Source organism: Trichechus manatus, unplaced genomic scaffold (genome assembly GCF_000243295.1).
Source record: "Trichechus manatus latirostris isolate Lorelei unplaced genomic scaffold, TriManLat1.0 scaffold00170, whole genome shotgun sequence".
Lineage (NCBI taxonomy): Eukaryota > Metazoa > Chordata > Mammalia > Sirenia > Trichechidae > Trichechus > Trichechus manatus.
The window spans coordinates 4,223,845-4,238,262 of NW_004444106.1; the positions used below are offsets into that span (position 1 = coordinate 4,223,845).

At 39.2% G+C, this 14,418-nt stretch overlaps 2 protein-coding genes across 4 annotated transcripts in view; one reads left to right on the forward strand and one right to left on the reverse strand.

Moving 5' to 3' along the window:
- Positions 1-14,418, forward strand: part of LOC105756785 (zinc finger protein 789) — a 224,699-nt gene that overhangs the window by 203,519 nt on the left and 6,762 nt on the right. The window lies entirely within an intron of this gene.
- Positions 10,341-14,418, reverse strand: part of ZNF394 (zinc finger protein 394) — an 11,409-nt gene continuing 7,331 nt past the window's right edge. The window contains exons 2-3 of one of the 3 annotated variants that reach the window (XM_023741060.1): positions 13,773-13,848; positions 10,341-13,002 (exon numbers count right to left, since the gene is read on the reverse strand). In XM_023741060.1, the coding sequence (XP_023596828.1) occupies positions 11,918-13,002; positions 13,773-13,797 (1,110 nt within the window). In that variant the 5' untranslated portion in view covers positions 13,798-13,848 and the 3' untranslated portion in view covers positions 10,341-11,917. The remainder of the gene's footprint in view (positions 13,003-13,772; positions 13,849-14,418) is intronic. The other 2 variants (XM_023741061.1, XM_012558460.2) reach the window with 2 other exon arrangements.

Below are 14,418 nucleotides of genomic sequence, written 5' to 3' on the forward strand. Positions count from 1 at the left end.
ATTAGGATTTGACTGTAAATGGGGTTCAAAATACATAATCAGTTATTTTTTTAGTGGTTAGCTTGAATTGGCTAGAAAAAAAGACTGTCAAATTCTTTTTCCCTAAGCAAAACTGAAAAGTTGATACTTTTGGCTTAGGAGGAAATAGGCCAGTGAGGAAATGAGAATGAGAAATAAGCCCACTTAAACCTTGGGACATGGGAACCTGTGAAAAACAGGTCCAGGCCTGAGCACACAAAAGTCAGTCTGAAGCTGTTAAATCTATTTAGATGATTCCCAAGCCACCAGCTCTCTAGAAAGAAGGGCATAACTCAGTTAAAAACTCAGACTACTGCGGTCAAGTCAGTTCCAACTCATAGCAACCTTATAGGACAGAGTAGAACTGCCCCATAGAGTTTCTAAGGCTGTAAATCTTTACTGAAACAGACTGCCACATCTTTCTTTCACAGAGCAGCTGGTGGTTCAAACTGCCGACCTTTTGGTCAACAGCTGAGTGCTTAACCACTGCAACACTACTATGTTAGGAACTAGAAATAACATGATACCCACCAATGATCAGTCACAGCTGCCATGAAAATATCTAGAGCTGAGTTGTTCAATATGGTTGTTTCTAGCCATAAGAGGCTATTTAAATTAACTAAAATTTAAAATTAAGTTCCTCAGTCAAAAACTACATTTCATGATCAGCACAGTTATAGGAGTTTCCCATCGTTACAGAAAAGTCTATTGGAATAGCACTGGCAGATAGACCCTAAGGACTTTATATTGAGAAATGGGTAGAAAAAATTATTTGGTGCCACTTGTTTCCCTGTTTACAACTAAATTAAAGACCTCTTTTCATTTTATAAATGATCCCCTATAAAATGTCTGATTCACTGAAAATATTTGTTTCGGTAGAATTCCTGGAACCCAAAAGGAAAAGGAATGGGGGATGCTGGTGTGCAAGAAAACTGAAGTTCATTTGGAAGCTTTGCTGAAATGATTTGAGAGAAAGGGTGTCAACACCACCAGTGCTAGTAAGGAGCCCCCATCTCAAAAGAGTACCCAGAGAGTGCCAAGTTAGTCTTACTGCCTTCCCCAAGATGCTAGACAGATAACAGGCGAAGAGCTCGATTAGCAATGTCAGCTTCAGTATATGTTCATTTTTGTTAACATTTAGCAGAATGGCAAGAGCTCCAAACTAACTTTCAAAAGAAGGCAGTGGGGAGGAGATGCTCAAGTTTTGGCTTTCCTGAAGGGGTATGATGACAGGTGATAATCAGCCTCCAGTAGTTCTCATTTGTCTAAAGGACTAGACCTATTGTCCTTCATACCTGGAGAGACAACAACCATCAGCTCACTCAGTGGTGTCTGTCCCTCTTTGGAGGAGACTGGCGTCTACAGTGTAGAATTCCACTGGACTCAAAAGGTTGTCTTGATAAGATTAGCAAAGCTTTCTTTCAGCATATTTAAATCAGAGTGAAAAATTAATAAAATGTTATTTCCCTACTTTAGTTAATCATGTTAAACTGTAAAAGCCGGCTGTGTTAAAAATTAAAATGACATCAAATAAGATACAAAAATTGACCAATGTTTTCATTTTCCCATTTTTATACACTTGGTTATATTTAACTGTAAAATAAAATGCCACATGTAACATAATCTTACTATGGCATGACTAATGTGCAGCTTACACCACACACAACTCACCATGGAAGTTTTGACAACACAGACACCTTGTATCTTGTTCAAGTACATGCTCAACTGTACCTTTCATCTCAAACACAAATGTAGCTGCTCCATTTGTCAGTATTTCCCAGCTGGTAGAAATGAAGAAGAGGAAGTAGGATACAAGAGATTATAAAGCAAAAATACTACATGAAATTCCAAATTAATTTTTAAACAGAGTAGAAATAATTTCTTGGCAAAATACATTTTTGCAAGTTAAGTCCTTCGTTGTTTACTTTATTTGTGCCAGTATTATAAATAGATATTTTCCCCATTTTTATTTTGAAGTACATAAGGCTAATGTACAAGTCCCTGGGAGGTGCAAATAGTTTGCACTCATCTACTAACCTAAAAGCAGTTTAAACCTATGCAGTAGTGCCATAGAAGAAAGGCCTGGCAATCTTCCATAAAGAGTACAGCCAAGAAAACCATATGAAGCAGTTCTACTCTAATACATGTGGTCTGCATGAGTCCAAATCAACTTAACAGCAATGGGTTTTACTGCTTTTTCCCTCAGAGCCTGCCTTCCCTTGTGGAGCAGGCAAAGCCATGGCCAAAGACCCCTTGAATTTGGGAGACATTCCAACCGCAACAGCTTCAGAGGTTCCCCCAAGCAGATGTGCAGTTTTCAGATTCTTGCTGAGTTTTGTTATAGGAAATCATCAGCAGCAGCCATGACTAATACTTTTATGAATATACACATAGGTGAAAGTAGTCACTAAGGCATTCAGATTTTTAAAAAATGCGTTGACTAAAAGAATATTGAATGACCAAAATGAGTAGTGAACATTCAGCTAAACTTATTTACTAAGAAGGCCTGAGAAGAGCTCAACGACAGGAATACCTGTCTTTGTGCGTGTCAGAAAAGCATGGTCAGCATAAAGCACAGCCTTGAAATATTTTAAAAATAACAATAAAAAAACAACCAACTACTTGACCATGGGAAGTAGCCTAGCTGATAAAAGAGTTTGTATTTATGAGTCTCTGCAATGATCGGTTAAAGCATCCAGGCATTCATTAGATTAATCCTTTTGTTCAAAGAAGACACAAACACAGGAGAACTGTCCCTAATCCTTTGAGCCACAGGGACATAAGAGGTCCAGTGAGGCTTTTCCACAAAAAATTGAGCAGTCATGTCCACATCCCAAACCGATGGAATTTCAAACCCTTAGAGGAAGCTATGGGACTTGTCCAGCCCAGGGACCCTTCAGTTTCTGGAGCACAGGAGCAAACATCACCTGCACCCTAGTCTAGCCATAGAATGTTTCTTTGGGAACAGTGCATTATCACACCTTCCTGATATGTCCTGCAGGCAGAGGCTTTCTCTGCCTCAGTATGATTTCTGCTGCAGCTCACCTGCAACCAAGAGGAAAGTAGCCTCCTGACCAAGAGGGAAACTGCTCCTAAAGAAGTTGAGCACAGATGCCCAGCTTCCCTTCATTTCCTATAGGACCAAGAGAGAAGAAACCTACTTTCTCTAATAACCTAACTGGCTATTTCTAAAATTAATGAAGTTTAGTCAACTCTGCCATTCTCTCACTTTGGCTTGGATGGGTGGGGAGAAGTTTACAGCGTCAATGTAAGATTTTGCTGTAATGAGAATTCCTTTATGCCAGAAAACAACGTGCTGTAATTGAAAAGTTTCCCATATTCATCAAATTTGTCCTGTTTCTTCCCTATACAAGCATGCTGATCTTGAATAAGTTTAAAGTTTTGAAGGAACTTGTTAACTTTTATGATCATTACAGAGCATCACTGTTGTTGAATGAAGTCTAGTAAGAAGAGCAAGTCTGTAAGTCCAAAAATTCAATACCATTATGATGATCATATCTACTAACTTCACAGGGCAGTAGGGATGAATAGGTGGGATACATGCCAACCTGCCTCTGTGTCTGGCACACAGAAGGGGCATCAAAGTGACTTCCCTTCCTCTTCACCATTTCCACTTAACTAGGTCTCTTCCTCAACCTCCTGGGCAAGCACTACTGGCAGCCTTCCTATTCCCAGCTCTCGGTAGATCCAGGACCCATACCTCTTCCCAGTACTTCAGCTGAGAGATCACCTCAGGTTTGGTGAACTGAAATCCTACTCATGGGGAAGTAAATGGGATGTGAGGGTTAGTGAGTTACAGAGCGATGTCCTGGAGCTCAGTCTCAATCCCTTTGGTCTACAGTGGTAAGCAGAGAGGGAAGTAGGATGGTGTTTAAAAGGGCTAGTGAGAATGGAAATTGACACAATCCCAGCTGGTAGAAATGAAGAAGAGGAAGTAGGGTACAAGAGATTATAAAGCAAAAATACTACATGAAATTACAAATTAATTTTTAAACACAGTAGAAATAGATAATTTCTTGGCAAAATACATTTTTGCAAGTTAAGTCCTTTGTTGTTTATTGCTAATTATTTGTGCCAGTATTATAAATGGATATTTTCCCCATTTTCATTTTGAAGTACATAAGGCTAAGGTACCAAGTCCCTGAGAGGTGCAAATGGTTTGCACTCATCTACTAACCTAAAAGCAGTTTAAACCTATGCAGTAGTGCCACAGAAGAAATCAATTTGGTAATATGTACTGACCACCTTAAAATTGTTCACGCTCTTTGATCTAGTAAATCTACTTCTTGAAATAAATTTAGGGAAAAAGATGAGGCCAAAATTATTTTACCAGAGAAGTTAAGCACTGTGAAAGGCAAAATAATGGCCCCTCAAAGATATGCACATCCTAATCCCCGAACCTGTGAATATGTTGTGTTACACGGCAAGGATGAATTGAAGTTTCAAATGGAATTAAGATTGCTAATCAGCTACCCTTGAGATTGGGAGATTATTTTGGATTATCTGAGTGGGCCTAAAGTAGTCACCCAAAACCCGCTGCCATCAGGTCAATTCCGACTCATAACAACCCCATAGTGTTTTCAAGGCTGTAAATCTCTACCGAAGGAAACTGCCACATCTTTCCCCTTCAGAGCTGCTGGTGGTTTCCAACTGCCAGCTTTCAGTTAGCAGTCAATTGCATTAGCCACTTCGCCACCAAGGCTCCTTAAAGTAATCACAGCGTCCTTAAATGTGAAAAAGGAAAGCAGAAGAGTCAGCGTTAATTAAAATGGTGTAGTGAAAGAAAGCCATTACTGACTTTGCAGGTGGTAGGCTACGAGCCAAGGAATGCAAACAGCCTCTAGAAACTTGTAAAGGCTAGGAAATAGATTCTCCCCTAGAGCCTCCAGAAGGAACATAAGACCTGCATTTTCCCTTGATTTTCACCCAGTGAGGCCCATTTCAGACTTTAATTTCCAGAACAGTAATATAATAAATTTTTATAGTTTTAAGCCACAAAGTATGTGGTAATTTGCTACAGCAGCAATAGGACACTGATACAGTGACAAGTTGGAAATAAACTAATTATCAAGAGAGGGATGAGTAGATAAAATTGTGGTACATCCAAATAACGAAGACATAAAAAGATTACCTGTACACAAAGTTTTCAAATACAAAACTGATGCCTAAAAAAAAAAACTGATTCCTATATGAAATATGTAAGTAGATCCAAGTTTTATTTAAAAAAAAAAAAAAAAAAACCAAATATATGACCATTTCTGAGAGGTGAACATGAGTTTTATTTTGTTTCATTTATTTCTGCATTTTTAAAGTTTTCTACAAGAAACATTTATTTTATAATAAAAATAAAATAAACTTAAAATCTACCATCTAATTGGCACTCAACTTCATTAGCCTTGTGGAAAGACAAATTTAATGATATATCACTACACGCCTACGATTGTGAGTAGGATTAGGTGAAATTAAAAAGACTGATAAAATCAAATTTTGGCAAGAATGTGGAACAACTAGAAGCCTCTTACATTGCTGGTGGGAATATAAATTGTTTCAAGTACTTTGGGAAGCTATTTGGAGGCATTGCATCTACTAGATGTGAAGGTACCTGGGTGGTGCAAACACTTTGCATTTAGACTATTAATCTACCGGTTGGTGGTTCAGCCCCACTCAGCAGCACTACAGAGGAAAGACCTGGTGATCTGCATCTGTAAATATTACAGCCAAAATAGTCCCATGGAGCAGTTCTACTACATAAAGCATGGGGTTGCCATGAGTCAGAATTGACTTGAGGGCAATGGGTTTGGTTTGTTTGTGTTGTTTTTAACTGGAGGTGAACATATGCATACATTATGACCTAGCAATCCACTTCTGGGTATACACCCAACAGAATGCACATACATGTTCAGTAAAATATATGTATTAGATTGATCACAGCAGTACTATTCATAATATCCCCAAAGTAGAGTCTATCCAAGGCTTATCAACAGAAGAATGTTGTTGTTGTCGTTAGGTGCTGACTCACAGCGACCCTGTATACAACAGAATGAAACACTGCCCTGTCCTGCGTCATACTGACAATCATTGGTAAGCTTGAGCCCATTGTTGCAGGCACTGTGTCAATCCATCTCGTTGAGGGTCTTCCTCTTTTTTGCTGACCCTCTACTCTATCAAGCGTCATGTTCTGTAGGGACTGGTCCCTCCTGATAACATGTCCAAAGTATGTGAGATGAAGTCTCGCCATCCTCGCTTCTAATGAGCATTCTGACTGTACTTCCAAGACAGATGTCATGGATTGAATTGTGTCCCCCAAAAATATCTGTCAACTTGGCTAAGTCATGATTCCAGTATTGTATGATTGTCCACCATTTTGTCATCTGATGTGATTTCCCTATGTGTTGTAAATCCTATCTCTATGATGTTGATGAGATGGGATTATTGGCAGTTATGCTGATAAAATCTACAAGATTAGATTGTGTCTTAAGATAATCTCTTTTGAGACATAAAAAAGAAGTGAGCAGAGAGCTAGGGGAACCTCATACCACCAAGAAAATAGTACCAGGAGCAGAGTGTGTCCTTTAGACCTGAGGTTCCTGTGCTGAGAAACTCCTAGACTGGAGGAAGATTGGTGACAAAGACCTTCCTCCAGAACTTACAGAGAAAACCTTCCCCTGGAGCTGACGCCCTGAATTTAGACTTCTAGCCTACTAGACTATGAGAGAATAAATTTCTCTTCGTTAAAACCATCCACTTGTGGTATTTCTGTTACAGCAGCACTAGATAGTCAAGAGAACAGATATATTCGTTCTTTTGGCAGTCCATGGTATATTCAGTATTCTTCACCAACACCATAATTAAAGACATCAATTCTTCTTCAGTCTTCCTTATTCATTGTCCAGCTTTCACATATATATAAGGCAATTGAAAACACCATGGCTTGGGTCAGGTGTACCTTAGTCCTTGAAGTGACATCTTTACTTTTTAACACTTTAAAGAGGTCTTTTGCAGCAGATTTACCCAATGCAATGTGTCTTTTGATTTCTTGACTGCTGCTTCCATGTGCATTGATTGTGAATCCAGGTACAATGAAATCCTTGACAACTTGAGTCTTTTCTGTGTTTATCATAATGTTGCTTATTGGTTCAGTTGTGAGAATTTTTGTTTTCTTTATGTTGAGGTATAATCCATACTGAAGGCTGCGGTCTTTGATCTTCATCAGTAAGTGCTTCAAATCCTCTTCACTTTCAGCAGGCAAGGTTGTGTCATCTGCACATCACAGGCTCTTAATGAGTCTTCCTCCAATCCTGATGCCATGTTCTTCATATAGTCCAGCTTCTTGGATTATTTGCTCAGCATGCAGATTGAGTAAGCATGGTGAAAGAATACAGCCCTGACACACGCCTTTCCTGAATTTAAATCACGCAGCATCTTGTTCTGTTCGAAGAACTGCCTCTTGATCTAGGTACAGGTTCCTCATGAACACAATTAAGTGTTCTGGAATTCTTTGTAATGTTATCCATAATTTGTTATGATGCACACAGTCAGATGCCTTTGCATAGTCAATAAAATATAGGTAAACATTTTTCTGGTATTCTCTGCTTTCAGCCAGGATCCATCTGACATCAGCAATGCTGTCCCTTGTTCCACATCCTCTTCTGAATCCAGCTTGAATTTCTGGCAGTTCCCTGTCAATGTACTGCTGCAACAGTTTTTGAATGATCTTCAGCAAAATTTTACTTGTGTGTGATACTGTTATTGTTCGATAATTTCTGCATTCAGTTGAATCACCTTTCTTTGGAATGGGCACAAATATGACAATTACTGTAGTTTTCATGGTGCCAAACAAAACCTACAGATAGTGTTAAGTTCAGCAAATATTTTGGATTAGGATAATATTTTGGATTAGGATAATTGAGAAATTACTTTTTAAAATTGTTTAACAGAATTGGGGCTTTTCCTTTGTTAATTTGATGGTTTAAAGGCTAGGGAATGGGGAGCTGGAATTCCAAATAGAGAAAGTATCATGACCAAAGCAAGGCATATATGTGGAAATAGGTCAAAAATTCAAGTAGCATTTAGACAATAGAAAATGCCTATAAAAGAAAGTAGAAGAGGAAGAATGGAGGAAAAACTGAAAATGCAGAGAAGACTACAGAGTTTGTGTACTGAAATGAATTAGTAGACTAGTATCAGAACCCTGTAACTGGTCTCTATCACTTACTATCTATATGACCCTGGGCAAATAACCTTGATGAGCCTTAGGAAAACATTACTATACATTGTTACCTCCTTTGATTCTTACATGGAAATGCTATACGATAGAAGTAGAGCAAAGAAATTGATGCACAGAAACAAAGTCACGTCATGTAACTATTTCTTGGGTCCCTATATGCAGTAGAAGAACCCTGGTGGTGCAGTGGTTAAGCATGCAGCTGCTAAATGAAAGATCAGCAGTTCAAACCCACCAGCCAGTCAGTGGGAGAAAAGATGTGGCAGTCTGCTTGCATAAAAATTTCCAGCTTTGGAAACCCTGTGGGACAGTTCTACCTTGTCCTAACAGGTTCACTATGAGTTGGAATCAACTCAAGAGCAGTGAGTTTGGTTTGGTTATACACAATAGGCAAAAGGTTAAGCACTCAGCTACTAATTAAAAGGTCAGTTCAAACCCACCCAGAGACACCTTGGAAGAATTGCCTGGCGATCTACTTCCAAAAGATCCCAGCCATTGAAAACCCTATGAGCATAGGAAATGGACTCCACAGCAACTGATTAGTTATAATCTCTCTCAAAGTAATACAGCTCATGGCAGTGTTTAAACCGATACTTTATACACATTTCCTCACTCTCAGCCCAATGCTCTTGATACTAAATCGCCTAAAAAAAAAAAAAATTTAAATTCTCAGCATGACACCCTAAAGCCTTAGTGCACCTAGGACAGCCTTCTCACAATTCCCTCCTGTTGGTTATAAAGAAGGTCAAAAGACAAAATATGTACTTTACTACTGTGTCCAAGCCTGAGAAGGTGAGTTCTGAAAAGTAATGTTTTTGTCCATTTAGGAAGACAATAATAGGTCCTAAGATAGACTGAAATTCGCATAATAGAGTGTAATTTGGCTCTCACTTTGGGGGAGAGTAACTGGAAAAGTGTATTAAGAGCCATAAAATAGTTCACACACTGTAAGAGTGGCATGCCAGAGGCATCTGACCTCCTCTAACTTCACATGGGGGAAGGAGAATCAAGATCAACAGCCCAAGGCTGATTCCTCTGAGGCAGAGATCAGATACGCCTCCTCTCTCCGCTATCTACCAATTCTGACACCAACCATCCTTTCCATGGCATTACTTCTCTTCTGGGTTCTATAATCCATTACAATGGCCACAGAGAACTCAGGGATACTACTATTATGGGGTTAATTAGGGAAGAGGTTACAATTCAAGTTTAGGAACATTCAGGATACAGTTCTTCCATCACGACAGCCTCTTCTCAGTCGTGCCCGCAGGCACACCTCTTTCTGGTCCCTCCAGCTCTGCCCTGCTCAGGCAAGTGTCACAAAGCTCTTTTAGCTCTGCTATACCTCAGCCTAAAGATGCTTAGCGCTAGCTCCACCAAGGGCCTGGAGGCCCCTACTCCTCCAGCAAGCCTCCTGCCCAAAGGCACTCATCTTTCTCACTCTGTGGAAGCCCACTGCGCTGTCTCCTGGTGCCATTTTCATTGTTATGGTCTCTCTGTCTGCTGGTTCCAGGAGCTTCTCAGAGCACGGAACCCAGGTCCAAAGAACACGCTCCGCTCTTGACTTTCCTTACTTGGTGGTGGTGATCTCTCCGTGCTCTGGAATTGGCTCTCTGTTAAGCCTAGCATGACGGCAAAACTGACCAGTCTCCTTGGTGGGTCACAATTACCTTATCTGCAAAGTCCCACCCAATCACTTGGGTGGAAGTTACAAGACCATGGCAAGAAAGGTCACACAAAAGCAATCCATTGAACCATACACACTGATCCAGAATTTTATTTCTGGGAATCTAGCCTTAGATTCTGTGGAACAATCCAAATTATATTCATGATATTTGTTACAGCATTGTCTATATAACAGTGAAAAATTAGAAATGTTTGAAATGTTCAATTAAACGAAAATGATTCAATTGTTAAAATCTAGTTGCTGGAAAATGATGGAGCCATAATGGCTATGAAGATCATGTAAAACCCACAAGACATGATGATAAATTTAAAGATAAATATATATATGCACTATGATCTTTATTATGTAACAAAATACACACAGAAAAAAAAATCAGAAAGAAATATACCAAAAGGCCAATAACAGTTGAGTCAGGATAGTGGGATTATGGATAATTTTTCCCTCTATTATTTTACCAATGCTTATACTACCTTAATTAAAAAAAGAGGGGAGGGGTTCTAAAAGAATTTGGATGCAATTCATGTTATCATTACGTAGAACTGGAAAGGTAATAGGATGGAGAGATTTAGGTTCTAACTTGAGTAACTTCAGTCATGAGCCTACAGTTTAACCCAACAGTGACAATAAAGCCAATCCCATATCTTTCCTTCATGTGGTTATGGGGGTGGAAAAAGACAGCTCTGAAAAGTTAAAGAACAATCAAGACTTAAATCCCATTCAGAGCTTGTATTTCTTGTGATGATGATGAGTGCATCCACCCACTACTCCTCCATCACTGCTACGGGGTCCACAATTCACCACTGCAGAGATGCTCCAGATGAAGCAGGGGGAGAGAAAAAAAGGGGCAAGATGCAGTAAATGAATCACGTAGTGGGAGGTATTCACTAATGCAAAGGGAAAAAACAGTGTGCTTATGTTTACTGGTCAAGCAGTCAGATCACCTGAAACCTAAAGTGTCAAATGTGAGCCTCAGTTTCTTCCTTTGTAAATTGAGATGCCATAGTTTCCTACTTACCTCATAGGGTTACTAGGAAATCAAAAAGAAGAAAAATGTATATGAATGCATTTTATGAAGAGAATATTGTATAATGTCAGTCACGGCTGTTGTTAACAAAACAAGAACACTAACAGAACTTCTGTCCTTAGTGTTCTCTTCTTTTGAAATATACCGAAGGAAATACTGCTGGAGCACTTCCTCATGTCCAAAATATTAAGAAGCCTCAACACAAAAATGAAAAACAAAAACACGTTTTAGGCTATTTGATATCATGAGGATACACACACACACACACAAAGGTTTTAGTGGAAGATTTAGTGATGACTTTTTTCAGAAATCAGAAGTTAATGAATAAAGTACCCTAATTTGATAAGCTATGAAAAAGATACAATGACAGAAATTCTGTGTGTTTAGATGAGATTTTCTTTTGTCTTTCTTGTTTTAAATTTACAAAACCAAACTCCTAGACTGCTAGGATGGGAAAGGACTCTACAAAATTAATATTTTTTTTAATAAAAAATATACAGTGCTTCTTGTATACACTAAATGTTACAAGGTGCTGTAAATCCTCTCCACCATTTAGGTAGAAAGATACTTCTACATGACTAAAAAAAAAAAAAAAAAATCTTGTGAAAGTCATTGGAGAGGGCAAGATTTGGTCCAAAAGCAGAGGGAAGAGTGAAGGGATGACAAGGACAGAATTCTGTTGAAAGAATTCTCTCATGTCAGCCCTTGCTCTTATAATCATAAGTCTCTTACAGACAACTGCCCCGTCTCATGGAGGGGCTCCTTACTCATTTCTCCTTCACTACAATAGTTTATCAAAGTATGTGTCAAGAGACTGAAATCAGACTGAATCTATCTTGTGTGAGATACCCAAGGAAATATGATCCATGACTGACTGAAATACTCCAAATGCTAAAGGGTGTATTTTCCGGACAACAGAAAACAAACATCATACAGAAACGTGTCAAAATGGTGGGGCTTTATGTCTATGGATTCTTTGGTGTCGGATAAGGTGTGAACTTTGTCTAAAGTTTTCTCCACATTCAGGACATTTATAAGGTTTCTCCCCAGTGTGAGTTCTCTGGTGTTTAATGAGGGTTGCACTCTGACTGAAGCTTTTCCCACAGACAGTACATCCATAAGGTTTCTCTCCAGTGTGGATCCTCTGATGTTTAAAGAGATCAGAGCGCTGTTTGAAGCTCTTCTCACATTCTTCACATTTATAGGGCCTCTCACCTTTATGTATTCTCTGATGTCTAAAAAGGTTGGAAATATTGCAGGTTTTTCCACATTCGTTACATTTATAGCATTTATCTCCTGTGTGGATTCTCTGATGGCGATTTAGATGTGAGCTCTGCCTGAAGCTTTCCCCACATTTGGGACATGTATATGGTTTTTCACCTGTATGAGTCCTCTGATGTTTAACCAGGGCAGCACTCTGACTGAAGCTTTTCCCACATTCTTGGCATTCATATGGTTTCTCACCAGTGTGTATTCTCTGGTGTTTAAAGAGGTCAGAACGCTGTTTGAAACTCTTCTCACAGTCATCACATTTATAAGGTTTTTCTTGACGGAACTGCTTCTGGGTCCCCAAAAGCCTAGAGCTATGGAAAATTTCCTCGCTGTCAATAGATTTGTGAGGTATCAACACTTGATATCGCACTGTATCTAAACCCTGTTTGCAATTATTCCCACGTTCATCACTGTTAATAGGCCTGTCTGCTGCCTGAATATGCTGATGAAAAACAAAGTTTGACATTTTGGTACTATTCCCAAATTCACTATTTTTAGAGTCTCCCTTTTCTGTGGAACCATTCTTGCTGAGAACCGAGAAGCTAGTGAATCCTTCTACTTCAAGAGAATTTTCAGTTTTCAGCACTGATGGGTATCTTGACTGCTCTTCTGCCATGTCCCGGTGAGTATCAACACACTCGGAGAACAAGGGAGCCTTTCCCTGAGACCCTTCTTGTAACTGCCCCTGTGGTTCTGCTTCTTCTAAAATTTCTTGCTTTAGAATCAACTCTTTGTCCTCAGTTCTGGATTCCAAACCTAAAACAGTAAAATAAAAATTACAGACATTTCATCCCTTTGCAAAAGTGAAATAAGCAACTGATAGCAGGAAAAAAAAAAAAAAAAACTTTTTAATATTTTCCATTTAACCACTCCTGAAGTTAACATATTTTAATTAACTTGCACAGAACAGGAGAGAATATCTGCAAATCAGATAAAAAGATCTGCAAATATTTTCTCCCGTTCTGTGGATTGGCTGTCTCTTAACTTTCTTTATGGTGTCCTTTTGAGCCCTGGTGGCACAGTGGTTAAGAGCTCAGCTGCTAACCAAAAAGTTGGCCGTTCAAATCTACCAACCACTCCTTGGAAACCCTATGGGACAGTTCTACTCTGTCCTACACAGTTGCTATGAGTCAGAATTGACTCAACACCAGTGGGTTTGTGTTTGTTTTTTTATATCTAATAAGGGACTTGTGCCCAAAATATATAAAGAACTTCTAAAACTCAATAATAAAATACCAAATAACGTACTTTTTAGAAGTATAAAGGATATGAATAGACATTTCTCCAAAGGATATATAAAAGGCGAGGTCCGGAGCAAGCTGGGAGTATGAACAGCTCCACAATCTTATACACCCAAAAAAACACCAAAAAAGATGGGTGGGGGGAAGCCGAAACTGCCAGAACCAATTTTGTCAGAACTCTGGAAACCAGTCAAAAGATTTCAACAACTAAATGAATGCTGAATCAAGAAAAAGGTAGTATCTAAATAGTAGAAAAGCTTTGGTTTTCTATCGCTGGCACCTCACCTCCTCTCTGGCTTGGCATGGTCATCTTAAAGCTGTGGCAGCCCACATTCCCACAGAGGGAGCCTGGTCTGTGGCTCTAGAGAAAGCAGAGCAGATTCTATTTGCAAATTATTGTAAGTGTGTCTGTGTGTGTGTGTGTTCTAACATGTCTGAGAGCTGTCTGAAGGACTGAAGTAAATCACTGATCTCATATTAGTCTCTTTCAGGGCTGAGGGGCAGTGGCAATGCCCAAAGGCTGTAACTGCCTATAGCTGCCTAGGGCTAACAAGTGTGATTTAAGGCATATCTAAAGACAGGAAGAACCCAGGAAGAGAGCCTCTTTTGGAAGTTAAGGCTTTCAAAAACAACATGTATACAGAGAAACTGAAAAAGCCACACACATTTCCGGGGCAAGATGCATGCTCAGAAATTATCTGAAAAGATCCTATGCTTTCATCTCGGGCTGATACCTAGGCTCAGTGCAAGCCTAAGTGTTGAAGGATGGGCCCAGAACAGAGTTAATTTGCAAAGACCATGAGAGGTCTATTTTTTGTTTTATTTTCCCTGCATTCAAAGAAATCTCTGTTTAAATACTACATGAACACAAGCTAAGAAACAGAGATTTCAGTGTTCACACACATCCAGGAAGGCAGGCTTTTCAAAAATA